General features: G+C 40.2%; 1 protein-coding gene across 2 annotated transcripts in view; it reads right to left on the minus strand.

Moving 5' to 3' along the window:
* Positions 1 to 23,540, minus strand: part of ppp1r16b (protein phosphatase 1, regulatory subunit 16B) — a 103,848-nt gene that overhangs the window by 72,624 nt on the left and 7,684 nt on the right. The window contains exons 1-2 of one of the 2 annotated variants that reach the window (XM_056396184.1): positions 6,198 to 6,616; positions 4,471 to 4,887 (exon numbers count right to left, since the gene is read on the minus strand). In XM_056396184.1, coding sequence (XP_056252159.1) covers positions 4,471 to 4,738 — 268 coding nt within the window. In that variant the 5' untranslated portion in view covers positions 4,739 to 4,887; positions 6,198 to 6,616. Of the gene's footprint in view, positions 1 to 4,470; positions 4,888 to 6,197; positions 6,617 to 23,540 lie in introns of those variants that run through there. The other variant, XM_056396175.1, reaches the window with a different exon arrangement.

A 23,540-nucleotide genomic window follows, 5' to 3' on the forward strand; every position in this document is an offset into this window, starting at 1 on the left:
CTTTATTATCCTCAATGTTTATATTTCACTGCTTTGTCTCTGAATCTTTTTGAATTACTTATGTATTCTATAAAATTTGTTTATTGTAACTTTCAAAAAGGACAGAAAGGTGAGATGTTTAAACATCTCTTCAGCTTCAGATTCAGACAACTCTATCCTAACTATTTAACTCAAGAAGGGCAATTCCTTTGCAGCTTACCCAGTCCACACACACTAGCTCTCTTTTCTTCATTTGTTACAAAACTATTCGTCACTTTTCACGTCAACAACCCAGTCCAACACTGTGAAGGCCTACCAGGAGAGAGAGCACGTTACGCCTCATATTTAAACAATCATCGGATCTCTCTCTTTGACGGCTGGCTTTCCACTTTGCATTCAAGTGTGCCTGTTCAGAACAGCAACTGTGAAATGGACTGGCTCTTTTCTGGCGTGACCCGCTCATTGGGAGCAGCTAGGGGTTCAGTGCCTTGTTAAAGGACACTTTGAAAATCAGTTGGGATTACTGAACAACCTGTTCATCCATGCTACTTTCACGCACTTGCAATCAGCTAATCACTGGGATGATTTGATTGCCACCAAATGTTTACCATGACCTGACCTGATGGCGTTGCCTTAATCATAAATCCTGAGCTGCTTCTAGATAAGAACATTTGCTTAGGCCATGAATGTAAACGTAAAATGTTTATTTTGGAGTCATTTTCTTTCCAGTGCATTTTATATTTGTAGGATCCAACTACTGAATTGAATTGTTCAAGATTTTCCCCTTTTCCACAAAGATTCTTGACTCCTTCATTCATGTCTGAGCTGTTTGACAACTTTATCAGATAACACAGCGGTGTTAAGAGGAAATGTCAGGTCACTCCATACTGTGTGTACGCGTATGTGTTGACTGTCCTTTTTGACCCAACTGGAGGATAGCAGCGACCCGGAGGGGAGAAAACCCATCAGTCTCAATAGCCGGAGAGGTGCGCAGCGAGACACCGAGGTGCTCCACAGTAATTTCACAGTCATCAGTCCTCATCACCGGGAGGGGGCAGAGGGTTCAGAGCGGTGGCAGCCAAAGGGTAAAAAAAAGGGCTCAGACTCAGCATGCACCCTTTTCCATCCAATCTCCTCCCAGCTACTCTCTCCTTTCTCATCCCCTCACACCCAAGCCTCTTCAGGGTTTCTTTGGCTTGCAGACAGGCACACACACATACTTCTTTACAACCAGAAACACAAACAGGGTTCATTTACTTTTTTGTAATCTGAAATATCCACATGAACACTTTCTTGCTTCTTCCTCTCTCCTTGTCAGGGCCACACAAACACATACACACAAACTTGGGCTCGGGTGCACATCGTGTCCTCTGCGGCTTTACTATATCTGTATCTCCTCACGGTCTGCTTCCACAGCTTCCAGTGAGGAAGTTATAATGACAGGAACACTGTAGCTCAGAGAGGAAAGAAAACACACACGCATGCACACACAAGGATATACACACTTCGACACAAGCACATAAACACACACACACACCTGCAAGTACAAAGATCTTAGTTTCAATGACACCATCTACCGTTCAAGATACAGTAAAACTTTCAAAGTACGCAAGAAACAGCAATTATCCCATCTATAAAACGTGCATACCAATAACCACCCACACATACGCATACACACACATACACCCATTTGTCAGTACGTGCTTACACACATGCACTCCAGTTAACCCAATGATACTGTGACTGCAACCACAGAGAAAAAAAAAAAAGAGCAGTGAAAGACTCACTCGTCTGCTCCTACCAATCAGGGATTAAACAGGAGTCAGTCCAGCCAATCCAACCTTCTCATCTTATTACAGCCTTGATGCCAACAGAGTCAACCTCAGGTCAAAGTCAATCTCAATCTCTGTGTGTTTGTTTTTACTCCCTCCTTCCTTCACTCGCGCTCTCCTCCTTTCCTTCTATTCATACAAAAATTAGATGATGGGTGGCTCTTTTTATTTCTGTCCCCGTCAGTAACTTTCACCAGTCATTGTTTGTTTTGCAGATTAGGGGTCTAAATTTCACCAGTGATGCTATTTTTAAAAGATGCTTCAAATTAATTCCAGTGTGATCCGCGTTTAATTTTCCTTCCTCTTTTTACATAGCCGCACTAGAGAATCCAAGATAATGTCAAATAATATTGTTTTGTAGATGAAGCTCAGAGCCTGTGAGCAGTGTGCTGGAGCAGCATAGCGTGTGGAGTCATGATGCCTGATCGAGCATTTGGGGACCAGAGGGAATGAGAGAGGAGATTATCAGGCTCCTGAGCTAGCCAGCTGCCACTGGAGCTGTGTGGGCAACACTACATCCTACCTCCCTTTCTTTTTTATCTCTCTGCCTCTTTCATGGTCACCCTCATTAAACAGCACTGATAGCGAATGTGTCTATGCACAGGCGTTGTCAGCAGTAAGGAGAACTGACAAAGTTTCTGCATATCAGTGATACAAAGCAAAGCGAAGCAAAGAAATCTGCTCTCAATGTGTCCGAACGTGCTGGTGCATTTATTCTGAGGTTTGCAAATTACATACAATGTCAACTTCACTCGTGCCAAAAAACTAACAAGTAAATATATGTTTGTTATTTACATTACTGGGCTTCACACGTGCAAGGGCTGACACTATTTTATTACTGATAACATTAAATTATGCTATAAACAACCATATATAAGCATACAAGCGTATAATTTTTGTCGACAGATTCGACCCTGTTGCACATCACAAATCTATGGAGAGATGGTGTGTGCCATTCTTCACAGATGAACTTTTCCAGATGCTCTACCTTCTGCTTTAAAATAAGGTTCTCTATTTGAGTCAAGTGAGGCGTCACTGTTGCAAAGGTCATGTGTCAACTCTTGTGTGATCTTTGCAGTGTGTTTGGGATCTCATTGTCACATTGGAAAGTTCCTCTCCTGCCAAGCTCCTTGAGACCGAGAGCCATCTTTTCATTCATTATTTGGGAACACTTACATTCACAGCACCATCTAAAAATGTTATCCCACGTACACCTTATGCAGACCCACATTGCTAATAATTCTGAGAAGCTGCTGTGGATGAGTATTTTATTTTTTTGAAACCTTCCTTAAGCGAGAGCATATATTATTGCTAAATACATATTTTCTGCAACTGAGAGTAAATGAGTGGATGTTTCATGTCCCTGAACGCCTCGTGGTATTTCAGACCAACATAAAAAGACTTGCATGATCCCCAACGGCCACAACATCCATGTTCAAAGTCTAAGTGGCTCAGCAGACTCTCTGGTAATTACACTCAGCACAACCATGTACAGCAAAAACCTTTCAATGCCATTTCCAAAACCTTTCACACAACAACACCTCTGTCTGTGTGTAATCACGCAGCAGCAGAATCAGCAAAAGCAGCAACACAGCTGATGAAACTTATGGATTTTTTTTCAGTTTGGAAAGAGTTTATCCTTTTTACCCAGTTAGGTGATGATGTTTCACTGCAAGATGTTTCTCTCAAATCTTTATTCATCTTTATTTAGGTTATATGATGGTAAAATAGATGATATAACAGGCCATCCAGACAGCACAAATCCCAAGCCTTCCACTGACTCTCACTCCAGCTGGAGTTTATACATGCCAGTTCACGGTCCATGTGTATGTGCATATGTGTGCACGTGTAAATGTTTATACGCAGCAAAGAGCTGCTTCTGCTCTGTAAGAACTACTATGAAAATACATAACGCCCGTGGTCGTTTCCATATCTATAAAGACAGCTTGCACGAGCAAAGAATGTACAGTAGCACAGCCATGGGCTGAGTTAGTCATGATAGAGAGTTCAATCCAATTTCAAGTTAAAGAGAAGTTAAATTAGATGCCATATCTAAACAATAAGCAGCCCGTTATCATTCCTGCATCGCTGACACACTGTTAGCACAGCCACAGCATCATGGGACTGTTTGTACTGGAGGAAAACAATTATTATCTCCAAATAGGAGGGGCGTCATCCGTAGAAATTTTAATTAAAAGACTGGCAGAGTTTCATCTCAGTGTGACAACTCCATTATTTCCCAATGATAAAACAGTCTTCTAGCAGAACAAATTCAGTTCGAATGGAGTGACTTCCTCTGGCAGTTTAAGTGGGCAAGCCCGGCTAATCGTTTTCCTGACCTTGGCGTTTTGATATCCAGCTGAAGTAGTGAGGTGAGGCTGAAATTAAAGTAATTATTCAAATGTGGCGTCACTGAGCTTTGTGCTGAGTTTCACTCTGAGCTTATGAACCAAACCCCAGCACATATTTTTAGTTCGTTGCCTTGTTACAACAGGAATAAATCCACAGCGGGTGTATTTTGTGTGCCCATTGGTCATGTGTGTCAAGTGCCCTTGTGTAGCTTGTGTCGTCATTTTCAAAACACTGTGCACTTTCCCCATGAATCTACGCTTGTGCTTTCTAATTTGCACACATCATAAATATCCTTTACTGCCCCTACCTTCATCTGGATCATTCCTGGCCGATGCCTCCAGAAGCGCCACGCTGGCGGCAAAAGACACATGCCTCTTGGACTCTGCTTGTTGGAGGTTGTTGGCGTTGCGTCCCTTCTTGTCTGCCTTTCGCTTCTTGCTCTGCATCTCCTTCTCGTACACGGCCCATCTCTTCAGCTGCTGTGTGCGCCGCTTCTGGGCCGCCCGCAGCCTCTCCAGACTGGGCACTTTGTCCAGCTGCTGCAGCTCTTGGATCAGCTCCAGGTGGTTGGCCATGGCGCCAGGGGACGGGATGGCGGTAGTGGGTGATAGCGGAGGGGTGAAATTCGGAGAGAATGTAATCTTTTTTCTAGCGAGGGCTGCACCTTCGGCTGTGGCCTCCTCCCATTATCGTCAGCATCATCCTCTCAGCTGTGGTAAACTTCCTGAGCGAGGAGACAGAAAGAGAGAAGCTGAGCCACTGCTCATAAAAATATCAGTAACAATCTTTTACTACTTGGAACTTAAATAAATATGTCAGTAAATAAAATGTGGAAGTAGTTTGATGCAGTGTAACACTTCTAGTAAATCTTTGGCCACTGGGAAAACACTGACATTTTAAAGTGAGCATGGCCTGATGTACCACAGAAAAGTGCACAGAGATGCATTTTGGTGGCCTAGTTAGGGAGATCCAAGTTCAAGCTGCCATGCAGCCAAGCGCTGTGTTTTCTGGTTGTCTCACCATTTCCTTTAAACTGTGTTGTCTATTGTGATGCCAAAATGTATAAATAAAATCATATATTTCTGTTCTATCCAACAGTGAGGTTCACATCAAGGTGAAACAAAAATAAAAACAATATTCTATTCTCATAACTGCTCTGTTTTCTTCCATTAACTTGCATGATCTTCCACCCATCAAGATGATGCCTTTTAGGGTTCAGTTAAGAGGACAAATGTACCTCTGCGAGGATGGAGGCCAATTTCTCTATTTTTATCTAAATGACTGAGCATGGGTCGGAGTCTCAATTTTCCATTTGCTTTGTGAGCCGTTATAGACCTCTGTCTACCATCCTGCATGAAGGTTAACCGCTTCCTGAGTGCTACAAGTAGACGGCAGTATGTTGAGAAAGCGATAAAAGACAGAGAGAGAGAGAAAAAAAAGGCACCAGGGCAGTGAGCTGAAGTGGGGATTTTTCATGTCATCGTTACCTTGATGTACTCAGGCTGACTGTACACATGAACAACAGGCTCTGTCTTTCTGTCTGATAACTTAAAGCTACATAGTCATTGACACAACAAAAGAACAACTTTAGCTTCTTAGCATTTTTAGAGCAGTGACAAGAAAGCAGCGAGCTGTATGTTCATTAATTCTATAGAAATGTACAAATCAGCTTTTTTTTTAATCAATATAACAGGTCAAAAGCAAAACCATTCACGTTCAGCCATAACTGAGTAAGATACAGTATGTACAGACTAAATACAAACATGTTGATTTTGTGGCTTTGTGGAATTTTGTGACTAATGATTGAGCTTAAGCTCTGGGTGATTGAGACCACTTCCTTTGAACAGCACTCTTAACAATGTACGGACATTTTAACACTGCAGCCAGAAAACATTCTCCTGATAGAAGTCCAGCCCTTCCTAATCGCTTAGCACACAAACACACACACACCAAAACAAATTACATTTCATATGATTTCCATAGCTTTAAAAACAAAACATGCATGTTTTATGAGTGAAACATGCTCTTACTTACTATCTCGCACATGCTGATAAATATTTCCTCATGTCTGCCATCCCCTTCACTAATGAAACCCTGCAGTCCAGCATCGCCTGATGAAATGCTCCACAAATGTGTTGCTACATCTAGTCTGTCTGTCTGTCACCAACCTTATACAACATTTCCTTTGCAGTTCTACAAACTTGTACCTAACTGCTAAAAACATGGACAGGAAACGAGCACTTCCTACAGCATCACTTTCAGTCCTCAGTTCACCAGCGGCAGCATGTGTTCGTTCGCATGTGAACAGATGTCATACGTTATCAACTGGCAGCCAAGTGAAAACTCAAGAAGGCATCCAGATCCGCACATGCAACTGACCCTTTCCAAGCTGTTCACTCTCAATCCTTTAGATGCATGAAAGTTTCCAGCACAAAGATTCAAACGTCCTTTACTTTCAGATGACAAGAGGAGATCGAGACTGTAAGAGGTTGTGTGAAAGAGCCGAGAGGTGTCTTTAACACAGCAAATGGATTTACAGCAAATGATTTGTAAAGACTGGGTCAGGATCCAAAGGTCGATCACAAGAGGATTAACCGCAGGGTCTCAAATTATTCTGGAGGTATTTCAAACTAAAGCTGTCAGCAAATTTTTTTTTTTTTTTTTTTTTTGCAAAGTGTTTCAAGGAAGACAGACGACAGACACAGAAGTGCAGAGTGCTGAACAGTCTCTACCACAGTTTCATTTGTTGGTTTGAATAAGAGTCTATAAAGATTTATGATAATGGGGTTGAGAAAAACAATCAGAACCATTAGAAGTTAAAATGCTAGGGTTAGGGTTAGTTCAGTATTGGCAATGTGGAAACTTTTCACTACTTAGGATTTTTAAAATCTTTCCAAATTCTGTTCATCATTTCTACATTTATCATCTTGTCTACTTAAACAGTCCTGTCATCAACGTATCCTGCTTGACATTTGACTACTAGAAACACAAACTTTTACATCACATATTTTATGGTTTAAATTGTGTTCTTCATCTTTATGTATGTAGTTTAGAATTTTAGCATATTCTGTATATTGTATGGCCGACAGCTCACCTTAATGCTTCAGTTATTTGGCATCTATGCATTTGTCAGTATGATTTAGTGTATCGTTAGACTTTACGAAAAGCAAGGAAGAAAATTTACAGGAATATAAAATAACAATATCACAACACAGTTACACAACTGCTCTACACAAAACACAACGCAATTCATATGACTATCCATCAACATGATATCTGGGTGTTACAGCTCTAGTGATGTCTTTCCCGAGGCAACATTACAGGTAAACAATACAACTTTTTAAACAAGCAATAAATGTATCCACCAGTATCGCCATCACACTCTAAGTAATAGTAATAATTCTTCATAAATTTCTTTTATGTAAATATATTGTGAAAGCACCCGTACTGATATCCAGAACAGACACACATTATCAACTAAGGTCATAAATACTGTACATTGTTTGTTCTGTCGTTATCACCGGTTCCTGACACACTGTTCCTACTCATAGAGACTCATCCATTCAAGACACAGGCCTTTGAGCTCATCTCCATCCACTGTCAGTGCTAAGTGACCGCTTAGATCATGTGGAAAATTGTAGTAAAAGGTTATAAACAAGGCCACACACAGTTCCTGTGCATGTTTCACCCATCAAGTCTTTCAAACAAACTGCAACCCTATTTACTTTGCTCAAATTAAACTTTACAGTTAATATGAATGCTTAGCTGGAAAGATTTTACTGCCTTATTTTACCGGTAAAATAAGAGTTTGAGAGGTGGCCACAAACAACTGAAAACTGGTTACAAATAAAAACCCATTCCAATAAAAGAAAATATTGTTTTTGATTGGCTGACAGTTTAATTGGACGCTTCAAACCTAGTTGACAGTTTGACAGTAATATTTGTGATACTACACTAACGTGTGCTGATATATTAATATAATAATATAAGTATATATTCCACTTTGTGTTGTTGTTATTGTTGCCTCAGGGTATGTCAGATTGCTTTAACGCTTGCATGATTAAAAGTAAAATAAATAAGACTCAAGTTACAAAATAAGTATACTATTATAATACCAAGTTTCCCCACAGCGATCATAACTGCAGCACACGGTAGAGAGCAGCCAGGAAAAGGCCAACGAGCAAACTAGGTTTAAGATTCACTACAACTCCAAACCACTGACATCTATAAAACATTTTTCATGACATGCTTTATTTTACTACCTGCTGGATTTTACAAGGTAAAAGGTTCCTCCGAAAGGACCTAGACAATATCTAACCCACTCTCTCTCCTCTGAGATGTGAGCGCAGCATGCAAACTGAATTAACTTCAGACAGAACGTGTGACAAACAAGAAACATCCAGTGTTTTTTTTAGCCGTCTTTGATGGTCAATGGCATTAACTCCGGGAATATGAAACCCAGCAGCTACTGCAGATCGAATCAGGGGAATCAGAGAAGAGGTTATGATATTACTCACACACACACACACACACACACACACACACACACACACACACACACACACACACAACAATGAAAAAAAAAGCAACACACAATCATTTGCATTTATCAACAGCTGATAACCAAAATCATTTTAGTTGCCAAGTTTCATCATACCTTCTGTCAAAGACTGGATTTTTGTAACAGTTTACACATATAGCAGAGACAGTTAATGAGCAAAAGAATAATTTCCAAAACAATTCATCCTTTTTGTTTATACGACCCAACACCACAAATCACAAATTTCCCTCAAGGGGTTTCACAATGTGTTACCGCAAAAACCACACATTATTATCTCTAGACCCTAATATAAAAGAACGATTGACTTTGTGTGTTACATAAAATATTAGAAAATTGAGAAAAATTCCCCAAATCATAATTTCACAGAGCCCAAATGAATGGCTTCAAATGTCTTGTTTTCTCCAACAAAAAGTTTAAAACCAAAAATTATTTCGTTTAAAATAATATAAAACAGACAAAAGCATAAAGTCCTTCTCCTGTCAGAAGTGGGAACCAGAGAATATTTGGTATTTTTGCTTGATCAATAACCATCAAAATTCACACTTCGCATTTTTTTTTTTTTGACTACCACATTTTCTCCAGAACCCCCCACCCCCACGGAAACCAAACTGAGTGCTGACATATGTATACACAACAGTATAGGTCTAGGACTACTGAACTTCCTGTGCTCTCCCGCTTTTTTTTTTTAACTTTCTGATTAAGTACTTGATTATTGCCCACTCATGGAAAACAACAATCATCGGGCGGGGAGGATGCTGCCAAATTAACATGAACTTTTCCAAGAAGACCACAGATCTTTAGACTGATATCCATCTTTTTACTCCCCCACCAGCACCCAAAACTACATGAGTAAAAAAGCACAATGAGCTGGTGGGCACCATCGCTCCGCTCTCTTGATAGGAAACCAGTGCCTGAGCAAGCACACAGCGGTTTCACTGTTTCTCACGTCATGCCAGCTTAAGCCGTTATCATGTGGGGAATAAAGAAGTTTCCATTCGACAGTTTGACTGACATAGCGACTGACAGCTCTATGAGACAACTTCTGAAATTCAAGGGGAGCTCGCTTGCTGATATATGTCATCTTGTTTCTGTAACTTCAACAACAGGTGAGCAAGAAAATGACGTGAGAAGAGCCTTTGGCATTTTTGAAACAGTTGAAGATAGAAGAGAATAAATCATTTGCAGCCGCAAGGGGAGATTGTCTTGCCCATTAAGAGCTTCAGCAGTGCATGAAAAACAAACAATGCAAACACTCAGTGTACTTGACATGACGTCCTAGCAGGAGGCAGAAGACAAACTGTTTGAAGATATGTAAAACACAGGGAGCTGTGAGCACTGTAAGCCCTCTGGTGATATCACAGCCGGTCCCTCGAGCCAAGGCAGCAAATCACAGATTGACCTCAATCAGCTCCCTGGCTGCAGATAAGAATGTTACACTTTGTATTTCACATTTTTAGGGAAAAGGCACAACCTAAATTTTACACCGATTCTTTGAAAAAGCAGGTCAGAGAATGTTGCATCAAACAGCTGCTGCTATCAGTAAACTGCATTTATGCCCAAAGCAAATCACCAACACAGTGTGACAGTTACTCACAGTTGTTCTTCTAGTTTTGTCTGTTTTTTATTCAGGTTGTTTTCATAAATTGCCAGCTGCTGACATATCAAAAAACCTCTGCGTCGTTGTGATTACAAGATCACAAAAATGTAACCCGCCCCTCACAACACTGAATAAAACATAACTGAACTAAAGCTCTTTCTTTGCCTCAAAAGACAAAGCAGACTCTCCATTTAACTTTTCAGTTTCAAAACATAATTGACGTTTTTGTTAAAAGTCGGTTATCCTAACATTAAGAAAAGGTAAGGGCCTTAAAAACAGAATATAGTATACCAAGAAAACAGCCCACATTTTCTCAGGTAAATAGCTCAATAATCAGTTGTTATTAGCTCAAAGCCATTTACTACATCTCACAGAGCTGGCTGCACGAAGAAGCTGGAGGAAAGAACAGGGTGGTTTTAATATTTCACCTGTCATGGCCGCCTGACGGTTCAGTACAAAGGCTCTGTCACTGAGCATTCAGGACATCATGATCCATTTTCTCCTTTTCATCAATGACAATCATAACACGCTCGTGTGTGTTCATGAGATCCCACACTTATGAGGACCAAATGTCCTCTCAAGGACAGACAACCCAAACCAAAACATTTAACCAGTCCTCACTCGATTAAAAGATGTTAGACTAGAGGTATATTTAAGGTAGCGAGCAAGCGAGAGCGATAGACAGAGAGAAAGAGAAAGAGAGAGAGTTATAGAGAGAGAGAGAGAGAGAGAGAGAGAGAGAGAGAGAGAGAGAGAGAGGGAGAGAGAGATAGAGAGAGAATCAGTGCTGACATCAGCTTTAATGCACTAATATCTCCACAAACCACATGGATTGAGGTCATTCTGGATCTTTCATCATCATTATTAAGGTGATTTGGCACAGAGGGCAATACACTATAGACATATAGATAATGGGAGAACATCATGGTACGGCACATAATGCACCACAGACTGGATTTAATCTAAACCTCTTATCAATATTAACACTCCTGATTTTTTCCCCCCACATTCAATGTTTCGATGAAATCCTTGAATTGATTTTTCCCCACATAGCTTCCACTCACACACATGAACACACACCTCAACCTCCAGGTACATGTTTGTCAGCAGTATAAACATTTAGTCATTCAATCTGACAAAGCAATTCCAACTCAACAACTGCTCACTGCTAAGAGAAGAGTTCAACAGACAGCATGTGTGAACAGCTGTAACGATTTAACTAACGAGCTCGCAGACACATCTCCATGACAACCAAGTAAAAATGACTAAACTGAGTAATGCGGCATTCACCTGCTCCTCGGACGGTCCAGTTTTCCAGGTCGTTCTTCCGATTTCAGTGTGTTCATGTGTTCATTTCGCTAACCTTTCAAGTTGTTGTTCTAGCCTGAGGGGCGTTCCCATGAAGTTTTCCACCACCGTATGCATGCAGGGTAAGTCAATAACGAACTACGATGCTCACACAAGAAGTCCTAAAAGTAATAAGGATGAATTAATGAGCTCCTACATTGGTCAACAGATCTATGTCTGTGACAACTGAGTAAACTCAAGCCACTGATGAAGACTGTTTGATAAGGTTGAAAGCAACAGAGAAAGCTAGTAAATGGACCTGGAGATAGGACTGAGGGAATTTCCACAGGGGATTTTTTGTACGCAAGATCTAATGCAAGTGTAAATTATTATAATAAATAATTATAATAAATAAATAAATAATGTCAACTAATGTGAAGCAATCGCAAAAAACGCAATGTGCCTTTCACTGTGATCATTATTATCAAAAAAACATTTACAAAACAAGAACAGACTTTTTCTAAAAAAAATTTCCGTCAGCATTTTTCATTTTGACAACAGTGAGGTATTAGATGACCTGTAAACAGATACACCAGTTATCCCTCTGTTGTATTTCTGACAAAGTATCTGCTCAAGCAGAGTTCATTGTAGTATTAAACCACGTGTTGTGACTACCAGTAACCACAAGTGCCAGCAAATCAACCAAGGACTGCAATCTTCAGGATTACGACGTCACCTTTTTCACATTCAGTGCATGAAAATGTGAAAGAAATGCAAAGTATCAGCAGTGATATTGCAGTAGCACTGAGAAAACAGCGGCAACGATATCAGAAATTGCCACTCAAACTGGATGTGTTATCTGTAATTGAACGGCAGTGTTTTCGCACATTTTTAGAAGATCTCTCTACCACCCACACCCAGTGCAGTCATCGGGATTTTTGTAACAACAGTTCATGAAGAGTTGAACAAGTCAACAGAAAGTTCATTCCCCATTCATGAAGGCAATGCAAGGTAACCGGTCTTATCTATCCTTTTCTTCCTATTTAAAAATCGCATTTGAATCTATTTGAATTTTCAAGCGGAAGTCGGTCATTTGTGCTGAATGTTTTGTCTGAGTGCCAACAGAGTCGGTGTCCTAATGCAGATTCTTTTAGAGGGAGAATACATTAATACTAATACTTCATATCCTCTCTCTTTTCACCTCCATCTCCTCCTCATCGCCTCATCAAAACATTTTGAAGGAGGAGGCTTAATAATACTTATCGCTTCCTTTAATCTAATTTATATTAAGAGAAGAGAATATGACGAATCCACAGCTGACAAAAACAGTGTGGAGGTCAAAAGGTTTTGAAGTTTAAATAAAAAGTTTTTCTTTTGAGAACACTGAGTATGCACACCTCTCAGCTAATAAAAGATTTTTAATAACACCTCAAATGACTCAACTACAACGGTAATGTTCCTTAGGTAGCTAACAGATCATCTTTACAACCTGTTAAACTCCAGACTGGAACAAAGAGGTGCAAAGTTTCACAGTTGTCCTCTTAGCTGTAATGGCCGGCAGGAGCAAGTCGCGGCTAAAGTATGAAAATTCCTCCCACTGAGGCTGTGACCCCGTCAATCAGCAGCTCGCCACGAGGAAGCCCGAGGACTGGACCACAAAAGAGTGAATGTGTTCGTGTTGTGTTCCTGATCTTCTGGGGACTCTCGCCGGACTTTCACTGTCGCCTCTCTCCCACTTACAGTTTCATCGTCTGCTGTTACGAGGATAAAAGCTAATTCTGTCATCAGTCTCCGCCTGGCACAAGAAGATGAAGAGACAAGTGTGTGCACAGGAAAAGAGACGAGACCAGGCAGCAAGAGGAAAACAGGCCTGAGAAAAGAAGATGTCCAAAGTAAAACAAAGTGGAGTGGAAACAAGATGTCAATTAGTTGAACAGAAAGTTAATCAGCAACAAGTTCGATTATCTTTTTTTAGGGCAAGAATGCAAAAAAACCCAACTATTGTGTTTTCTACTTTCTCTTTGTTTTATGTGACAGCGAATATGTTTGGGTTCTGGATTGTGGGAGGATAAAACAAGTCAGGTAATTTGAGCTCTGTGCTGGTCATCTTTCCCTTATGACATTTAATAAACAATACACTTTCATCATCAATCATGAAAATAATCTCCAATTGTAACACAATTCCTTAAAAACTGTTGATTGAAAGTTATTTCTCAAGAGAAAAAAAATAAAATAAATAATAGACAGTTGAAGCACAATTGAAGGGGTCTCTGTCCACTATGGCAGCAACTAATAATTATTTTCAATATTGAATAGTCTGGCCATTAGTTAATTGATTCATCGATTAATCGCTGTGTATCTGAAAATTGTGAAAATGCTGATTACAGAGCCCGAGATGACATGTGAACATATCTTGTTTTGAGTGACCAACAGTCTAAAACGCAAAGATACTCAGTTTGTATTCATATAAAACAGAGAGAAGCAGAAGATAATCACTTTTAAGAAGCAGGTACCAGAAAATGTCTGTCATTTTTGCATAAAAACTGACTGAAATGATCATCCTGTGATTTTCACAAGTATGCTGACACACAGACAAACACACACACTGCACTTCACATCACCAATACTGTCAGTATCAGTGCGTGACATTTAGCAGCAAGGAGGCGTGTGCTGTGTCAGGATGCTCCGCATGGAGACACAGTGGCGGCAGTGTCACACACAATGGTCCAGTGTGTCTGACAGAGTCTGTCTGTGTGTTTGCATTTTATCTACATGTGTGTGTACTCATGTGAGTTGTACAAACCCCTCAGTGTCATGAGAGGGTGTGTGTACACTGTGTATGCATGCCTGCTTGTGAAACGGTGGCCTCAGCAGAAGGACATAAAACCAAGTCCCTCCAGTCTGCCCCCCTCATACCACCTTCCTTACCCCACCCCACCCCCTCACCATCCGGACCATCGTGGCCCCCTGAGCCCTGAGACCCTGTGTTCCAGGCCGGTGCTTATGTCTCCAGGTCCCACTAATTCATTTAATCACCTGCTAATGCCAAAGGCGGGCCAAGCTGATTAAAAAGCCCACCGAAACCATTGAGCAGGAGTTACAGCTGTTGTACCAGGGACACAGGCCATCACTCACTGCACAGATACAAGCACTTCACTGCAGAAACCTTGTATCACACCAAGATCCTTAATCGCTTGACTGACTTGATTTCATGGTTGTGAAGTATTGGAGACAATTTCACTGTTAATCACTGTAAAAAAAAAAAAAAAAAAAAAAAAAGGATTTCTTCAAGGTCCTAATGTGAAATAGAGCATTGAGTGGTTATATGGCTATGCAAAGTTTTTCTTTCAATCTGTGTTAACTTTTTACACCACTTTGGAGGATTACAATGAAGAAATTTGCTCTGAAAGAGCTTGATCCAATTTCATGTTTAAAATGAGCAGTGTAGTCTCTTGGAATGAAATGAAATGACTTCTTCTCATTTCATGATTTGGCTTAACCATAAAGGCTTTTGCAAAGGGAAGGTCTGCTCTGAATTCATTACTGAGCCTTACGAAAGTGAAAGGGCATCAGAGACAAAAACCAAATCCACAACATGGGACTTGTCAGCACACTGTGTCTGTCACTGGTGCTGGTGAAGGTGACGGCCTCCGCTGACATATCACACTATGAAAAATTAACGCATAGCCTACGCTTTGCATACCAGAAAAGCCTTGACAATGTATGGCATTTAATCACATGCTAATAGGTGCTTAAGAGACGTAGCACATAGAAATATCTTAATGTTCAGTGTCAGTGTGTTTTCACTTCGGAAATTCAGTGCAGGACTAAACAGAGATGATCATGATTTAATCAATTTCCATGTCGGTCACTTTTACCATTTACCAGATCTATTTAATCGTTCGGCCTAAAATAATAAATGCTGCTTTTGAGTCAAAGACTCATTACAGTTTATTTCAACCTGGGTCTCATTTTCATAGTGTTGACGATCATTTTCTATTTGGATTTAGCAATAATTTTTTACAACGGACAGATTAAGGAATAATATTGCCATTCAAGATAAATAAAAAAAAAGGGTGTTAAAAAGACGCATGATCATCTGACTGCTCATGTTTCTTTGTGTTTTTCTGCATCTTTTTAGCAAGGTTGCTCTCTTCCCATATCTCAGCATTTAACTTGGTGAGTACAATGTCATCGTAACTGATAGAAATGACAGACAGAACTATGAAAAAGATCAGAGTTATAATAAACCTAAATTATCGTTTAATGATTAGACAGTGACAGTGGCTCTTAACCTTCTCACAGCAAACTTTTGTTTCACCCCAATGTCCTCATTATAATACACCAGCAATTATTTTGGGCCCTGCGCCAGCATCAAAGAAACACTGCACAAAAGGCCACTGACACAGCACATGGCCATTAAAACAGGAAGCAGTTGGTTTTGACTGTTACACTGAGATTTGACATCTGACCTATCTAACAACCGCGGCCATTAGCCGAAACACGACCCCCGGCCATGTCAAACTAAAGTCACTGAAGTCAAACTGACAGAACGCAGGTCTGTGTTTGGAGAGCCAACACACACACACACACACCTTTAACACAGTGGTAGTCACTATACATTCCCCCTACATAGATCTTTAACTTCTGCTGGAGGATATCCCATACTTTTTCCCTCATTCAATTAAATCATGAATAATATTTAATGCTGTATGATTTGTTTCATCTCATGTCTTTTGCATTGTGTATTCATATTCCAGTATTATACATTTCAGTGCGTGGTGTATGTGTATTTAATAGTACTCTAATGTCTTTAATGCTGTGATGTAATGCGTTGATGCAATATACAGAATAGACCTTTTAATGTAATTATAATTCTGCCTTATCCTGTTTTTTCCTCTATTCTGTGGATGTGATAAATAAACATGTAAGAAAATTCTACAATTTTGGATCTTACAAAATCAGCATTTAGTTCAAATAGGATTACTTTCTGGACATTTTGCAATTTCTTACAGATGTGTCATTTGTTCAGTTTTCTCCATGATATTTCTCTCATGGTATGAACCAATCTGTCAGTGTTTTATGTTGTGTTATGTCATAGACGTCTGTCTCGGCTCCCTCTGTAGCGACAGCAGGAGCTTCCTTTATTTTTCCTCCAACAAATGGAGAATGAAGAGGAAACACTGTTTCTCAGTGGCAGAGGAGTGAAAAGAAAAAGCAGAGTAGCAGCTGCTGCTGTATATAAACAGATCAACAGAAAACACTTCACTGAGCCATGAAGCTCCTCACACACACATTTGTTCTAGGACTTGGATCTTAAACATTGAAGAAAATGCCCTAATGGATGTTTGGAGTCGAACGAGGCAACAGATGTTCTCTGGGTTAGAACGGTTGGACTGAACAGCACAAATGGTCGACTCTACATGTCTGAACACACAAACATGTAAATACACATTTTATACAGGATTCTATATTGTGCCGTGTTCAACTAAGCCCTGGTATAATTTACTATTTTTCAGCACTTGTGATGATGCAATAGCAATGTGAATGTTTGACACCTTACTTTGACAAATACAAACATGTTTTTCTTCAAAACTCTTGTTTTCGTTGTAACAAACGTATGTTTTGCTTTCTTGCCAAGAGCTAGATGCGAAGATTTGATTCCACTCTCATGTCTTTACAGTAAACATGAATATACAACCAGCAGCTAGTTAGCTCAGCTCAACGCAAAGACCTGGAGACAGGGGGTGAAACAGACAGGTAAGGCTGGATCTGCCCAAAAATCTACCTGCAAGCACCTCTAAAGCTCACAAATTAACATTAAAATCTTAAAAAGCCTAAAACTGGCAACCTTTTGGACACAACAGTTCATTCTTGACCGATTCTGATTCTTCGAAAAAGAACAGCACTGTCTTGATTAAATACAGTCTAAAATTGGGACAATCAGGGACTATTTATAATCAAATAATCAATAAACTAATCTGACCAGACATTGATGCTGTCAATGTTCAAAAGTACTGAAGTTCCACACATAGCCCTACATATCAAGATCAACTGGTAGACAAGCCTGAGATGAATATTTGTGCTCAGATTTATGAACAGGAAGCTATAACAACTGTAAATATACTGTAGAACACTTGATGCAAAAACGTGCTGCACTGTTGAGATAACGTGCCTTATGTCATAAAGTGATCCACTGTACGTTGTTGCAGCAATGTGCCACTTCTCTATCCAGCAACACCAGCAACAATCCAACTCCTCCCCTCACTCCTTACTTCCTTCCTCCCTTCCTCCCTTCCTCTCAGCCTACCAAGCCTTCACTCCTCCATCCCTCTCTCCCTCTGCGTCCTCTAAGAGGACGTTTTTATTCTGTCTGGATTACTTGTCCTAGTTGGCGCTAGGCGTGCTGGTGGGGAGAGAATTTATTTCCTCCAGTGGAGCCTTGATTTAAAGCACTCAGGTCAACTTGATTCTGGGTCATTGTCTCCCCTGTCGTAATGAACCAGGGCAGTGTTAGACAGCTCACTGCATATCGACAAAAGTAAGGTGTTGAGGTGGTGTTGAGGATGCCACAGCTGGACAGCTGAATTCAGAAGGAGCCAGGAAGCAACAACAATTATTTTGGCTGCTTTAAGTTCTTGTGCCCAAATGTAATTCAATATTCCACAGTGAAAAACATGAAGCAATAAGCTCAACTCATAAGCACCCAAATTACATTAGCTTATGTCCACATAAGCCATTTACTTGATGCTTGTAAATATTAAGCCAGCAATCTTGCAGTAAATCTATGCGTCTCTGCCAGGACTGATCCTGCAGGCCCTACTGACCAACATGTAAGTGACCAACATATTAATCACTGCAACACAACACCGCTGGCCCTACACTCATGCACAGTCCACATTATAATTCCTTTTGACCTAATTCATGTTTGTACTTCGTCTTGCCTGACACAGCCAGGTCAACGCTGCACCAACAGTTCCACCATTGTGTTGTCTTCAATCCAGTATTCAGCCAACGCACACAGAACCAGAGCTCGCTTCAAAGATCCAACCGAGACGGTAGTTCCAATCTGACACCTTTTATTTTTAGGAAGTATTTGTGAGCCTACCAAACGTCTCAACTTGTTTAAAAGACTGCAAGAACAAGTAATACTGTTGTTTAGAAACATTTTAAGCTCAGCATTTATCCGAATGAAGCAGCAATTTGTCTTTTACTGTGTATTTATTCTCTTTATTTAATTCTACTTTATTATTTAGAAAAACTGCTGCGACAATTCAACAAACCAGTTTGACATAATTGTACCTACAGTGATTGTTTCTCCCACTTTGCTTACTACAGCATGTTTCTATTTTTTTTTTTTTTTAAAGTCTTTCTAGTCTATATTAAGTTTCTCTTGTTGGCCTGCCTTCTGTCTGGTTTTTGCCATTTTGAGTGAGGGGAGGCAGCGCCACAGACAAATGATGCTAAATATACCTCATCCTAACAGCTGAAAAAAGCCTGAACAAGCCAAGAAATTTTGGCATTTACACTTTCATCCAGACTAATAATGCCTCTTAAGATATGACAGCACTCTCCGAGGACACATGCAGGTGTCAGCAATCATTACTTGGACAGGAATACAATACCTTCCTTCATCTAATGGACCTTACGGTGACATGTAGCTGAATCATGGAGAAACAAAACAGAATGTTAGTGGGATAAAGTCAAAAATGAGTTAAATAGGTTAAATAAGAATAGAATGGTGATCAAACAAAAATACAACATTTAAAATGTGCAACAACATCTACATAGACAGACAAACAAACTAAAAACGAACTGGCCTTTCTCAAATATCAAGACGTGCTGAGATATGCTGTCAATCTACTACATTGTTCCTGTGTGGTGTGAATAAGAAAGACACTGTGCAATGTGGAAGAAGAAAATAACAACAAAAACACTGCATGTATGCTGTTGAGCATTCATAAGGGATTCAGAGGATGATTTTCTTCCGATTCTCGACTCAGACAGATTCATCTTCGCCTCACAATCATGTATCTGCCCAGGATGATAACAACGTGAGGAAGGACAGACGCAAAGAAAAAGCAGGTAAAATGAAAACACACATACACAAACGCACCACTTTGCCTGTGTGGCCACAGATTCTTGTATCGTTAGTATACATCTACTAAGTCTCTCAGAAGTATAGCCAAACAAGGGGGTTACCAGTTGTATGTCTTTTCTTTGTTGAGAGTACATATAAACAATAATTCATTAACTGAATAATCATTTCACCTCTAGATCTTCTATCTGTAGCTAAGCCAGAGACGCAAAACTATGTAAACAAATACATTCACAAACTTTTGCCATCCCTGAAAAAGGCCACCACAGCGTCAGCAGCAGGTCAGATGGAGGCCGAAACCTCAGATTACCCAGAAGACAGTGTGCAAACTAAAGGATTTGGAGCACTCTTACTGTACATCTCGTAAGCCTCTTTGTTTATCTTTGCTCATGTAGACTGAGGTTTCTCATAGGGAAAGCCTGATCTGATGAAAAAGCCTCTAAAATAAATTCAACTTGCATTTTCAGCAGTGCTTATATTTTATCACATAATGTACCAGAAGGAGATATACTTCAAAACAGGGCACGGGGTCAGAATCAGTTCTATAAACACAGTGGATTCAATCTTACCGGAGAGACAAAAGAACACAATGAGAATGAAATTAACTTGTACAAACCCAAGACAACCAAACAGATAATCATCATCCTCATTACCATTTGTAAAGGCAATTCGGTCAAGTGTTGTGATGTGTTGATGATTCTCAGCCTCTTTCCCACCTGCACTTGAATCTGTTGAGTGTCTTGTTTCCACGTTTGCTTCATGTGGGGTCAAGACCTGCATGTTTTTTTTATGTTAGACACGGCCACCAGAAATCTTCCTCTGCTGCTCTAGTGAAGACAAAAGCAGCGACATTCCCAGGCAAAGCAAACGAAGGGCGGCAACAAAGTTTATGATTACAATCAAACAAATGCACTGAATGCATTTAGAACCACAACTAACGAATATTTTCATTACCAACTAATGTTATTTCTCATCTGATTGTTAAATGTCAGAGTTTGTGAAACAAAATGTAAATCACAATTTCTCAGAGCTCAAAGTGTTGTCTTCAAATAACTGTTTTCGTTGACTAACTCCAAAACCCCCCAAAAGATATTCAGTCTAAAATGATATAAAACAGAGAAACTGATTATCTTTACATCAGAGAAGCTGGAACCAGAGACTGTTTGGCATCTTTTGCTTGTCAATTACTTTTCTGAAAATCCACTAATCGATTGATTGACTAAACATTACAGCTCTAAATGCATTTCCTTCCTCATAAAACATTTGCAAAGACATTTTAAAACTATTTCAATCTGTGCACTGTTTGCATTAATGTGTGCTAGGTTGCAGTCTTCTTCACTCAAGTGCATCAAACACTTCTTTGCACATTACCGCCACCATCTGCCGAGCTGCATAACAACGTGAAACCACAGCAAGAACGTTGCACTGCATCGGCGATGTGCTCATGTGCTACAAACAAAATGGGGACCTACTCGTGAAAGCAGTGCCCAGTTGCACTGTTAGTGGTCAAAAACCACACAGGCTACTTCAAATATGTTACGTTATACCGTCTCACGAGCCGCAGGTCATGTCTTGCGCAAATCTTGCATAATCTACTCAACCTAGGCAAATTGTGTGGTCAAAGACATGACACAGACGGTTTCCATGTACAACAGAATACATGTGTAAGAGTTCCTGGACTTCCTCTCAACGTCTAATTTTCTCAGATAATTAAACCAGAAAAGCTGCAGGTTCCCTGTGTGTAAGCAGCTTAAACTCAGTCATCTGTATTCCTGTCTTACAGTCCATTAGGCGAACTTTGAAGGAATATAATTCACCTCTTCTCACCAGCTGGCACTTTGCAGTAAAGATTCATGTCCTGCCATGCCCAAAATATAGTTCAATTATTCTTCTTTGCTTTATTGTTATGCATGTCTCTACCCTCTATTTGCTTGTCATCTTCCTCATCGTGTGATGGCTCTTGTTAATCCTTGAGATGTTTGGGGTTTTTTTTCTATAAACATATGGCTTTCATTTCACCTGCCCACCATGCTTTCTGTTACATCAGCAGAGCAGTGTTCAGGTCAGAGGTGGCAGTGAGACAACTACAGCTTTCAAACAAGAATCCCCGAGCTTCCGGCAGAAGACCACAACCTTTCCCAAAAAGACACCACACTGATCTGCTTCCCGCAACTCCATTTTTAAACGGATAAATGTCTGGGCTGGTTGTTTTCTTCTGATTTTCCTGTGTTGGAGGCTCTACAAAAGACTTCGACCCCAAAGCAGGGAAAAACCTGGCCTGCAGCCTCTCTGCACAACAGCAGCAGCCCATTTCTAGGGCCTGATGTCCTGTCCCGGTCCTGGGTGGGGTTATTCGTCCATCTGCTCCACACTGACATGAGCGAATTGTGTTTATTTTAGACCAATCTGTCTGTTTATTTATAAAAAGGGTTTGACCACAGCACGCCCTGGCCTCCAGGTTCTAACTACACCCCCCCCCGACCCACTGCAGTCATCCGGTTCACTCTATCTCCAAGCAAATTTGGGAATATCCTCTCTTTTTATGTATCTCTTCTTTTCTGAACTGTTCCTCCTACTGATTTTCCCTGTTGGTCTTCTCCCTCTCCCTCTCCCTGTCTGGAGCTCTGTCCCACTGTTGAGTCATTTCACTGCCTAATGATGGTTTGAGTCCCCGGCTAAGACCCAGCCAGAGTAAACAAGACTCAGACTCAGCCAGCCTGCAGTAAGTGTCACTTCTAATCCACTACTAAACCAAGATGGGTGCGCAGTGAGCCCGCACTGTCCCAGTAACTGGGGGCATGGGCAGAGTAAGAGCTGTACATGCTGATTTGTCATTTTACTATGCTACAAAACAAAGATCTGTCTGTGTTTATTAGATTAAGAAAAGCAGAGACAGACGAAAAGGATGAGAGTACAGTTGGTCTCCGCAATCTGTTCTTCCTGCTGGACAGTTTGGTGGCTGTAAGAGTGAGCTTATGTTTCACTTGGGGTTTTGCTTGCATTACAAAAGGTAAGATCAAATACAAAAGTGGAAGCCATGCAACAAATACACTGATAACTTCAACTGGATCAGGTCTTTAAATGTCTTTAGTGCTTTCACACTACCAGCTTAGTCTGAATCTGAGGCATTTTGCCTAAAAAATGAACACTTTTTCCGACCTCATGAAGGGAACAAGATACTGAGCGAGGTCGGAGATCAGTTCCTGTTAAATTCCAGTATGGTCTGCATACAGTCAAAACCAACCCTGTCTCCTACAAATTAAGTTGATGTTCAATACAGCAAATACTTACTTGCGACCATATAATAGTTTTTGGTGCTGGAATTAAGTATTTGAATTAAATAATGGAAACAGCACAAAGAAGTAAAATACAAAAACTGGTTCTTAATCAATATTAAATGCAGTTTCTTGCTGGTTTTCTATTCTGCTGAGTGGTTAGCCGAATATTAATCGATAACAGACTAGAAAAAGAGCACATACACCAAGTATACTCAAAGCTCTAAATTTGTCATTTTAATGTCAGAAAATATTTAGAAATTCTTTAATACGAGTTTGGATTCACGTCAATGTACCGTCACTTAAGTTATTGCACTATAGTTCATGACAAAACATTTCACAATGATAAGAAACAGTTTCTAAAGTAATACACTGCAGTGGAGGTACAACAGAAAACACTTCTTCCTTCATACTAAATTTCTTTGGAAGGTGTTAACATGATTTTTAAGCCATCAAGCTGACAAACAAAAGAAGAAAAACATAGCTTCCTTACATCAGATAGCTGAAGACTGAACCCCTGCAGTAGATAGATGACTGTGCAGTACAAGGCCCATGTGTA

The sequence above is a fragment of the Seriola aureovittata genome, chromosome 2 (genome assembly GCF_021018895.1).
Source record: "Seriola aureovittata isolate HTS-2021-v1 ecotype China chromosome 2, ASM2101889v1, whole genome shotgun sequence".
Taxonomy (NCBI): Eukaryota; Metazoa; Chordata; class Actinopteri; order Carangiformes; family Carangidae; genus Seriola; species Seriola aureovittata.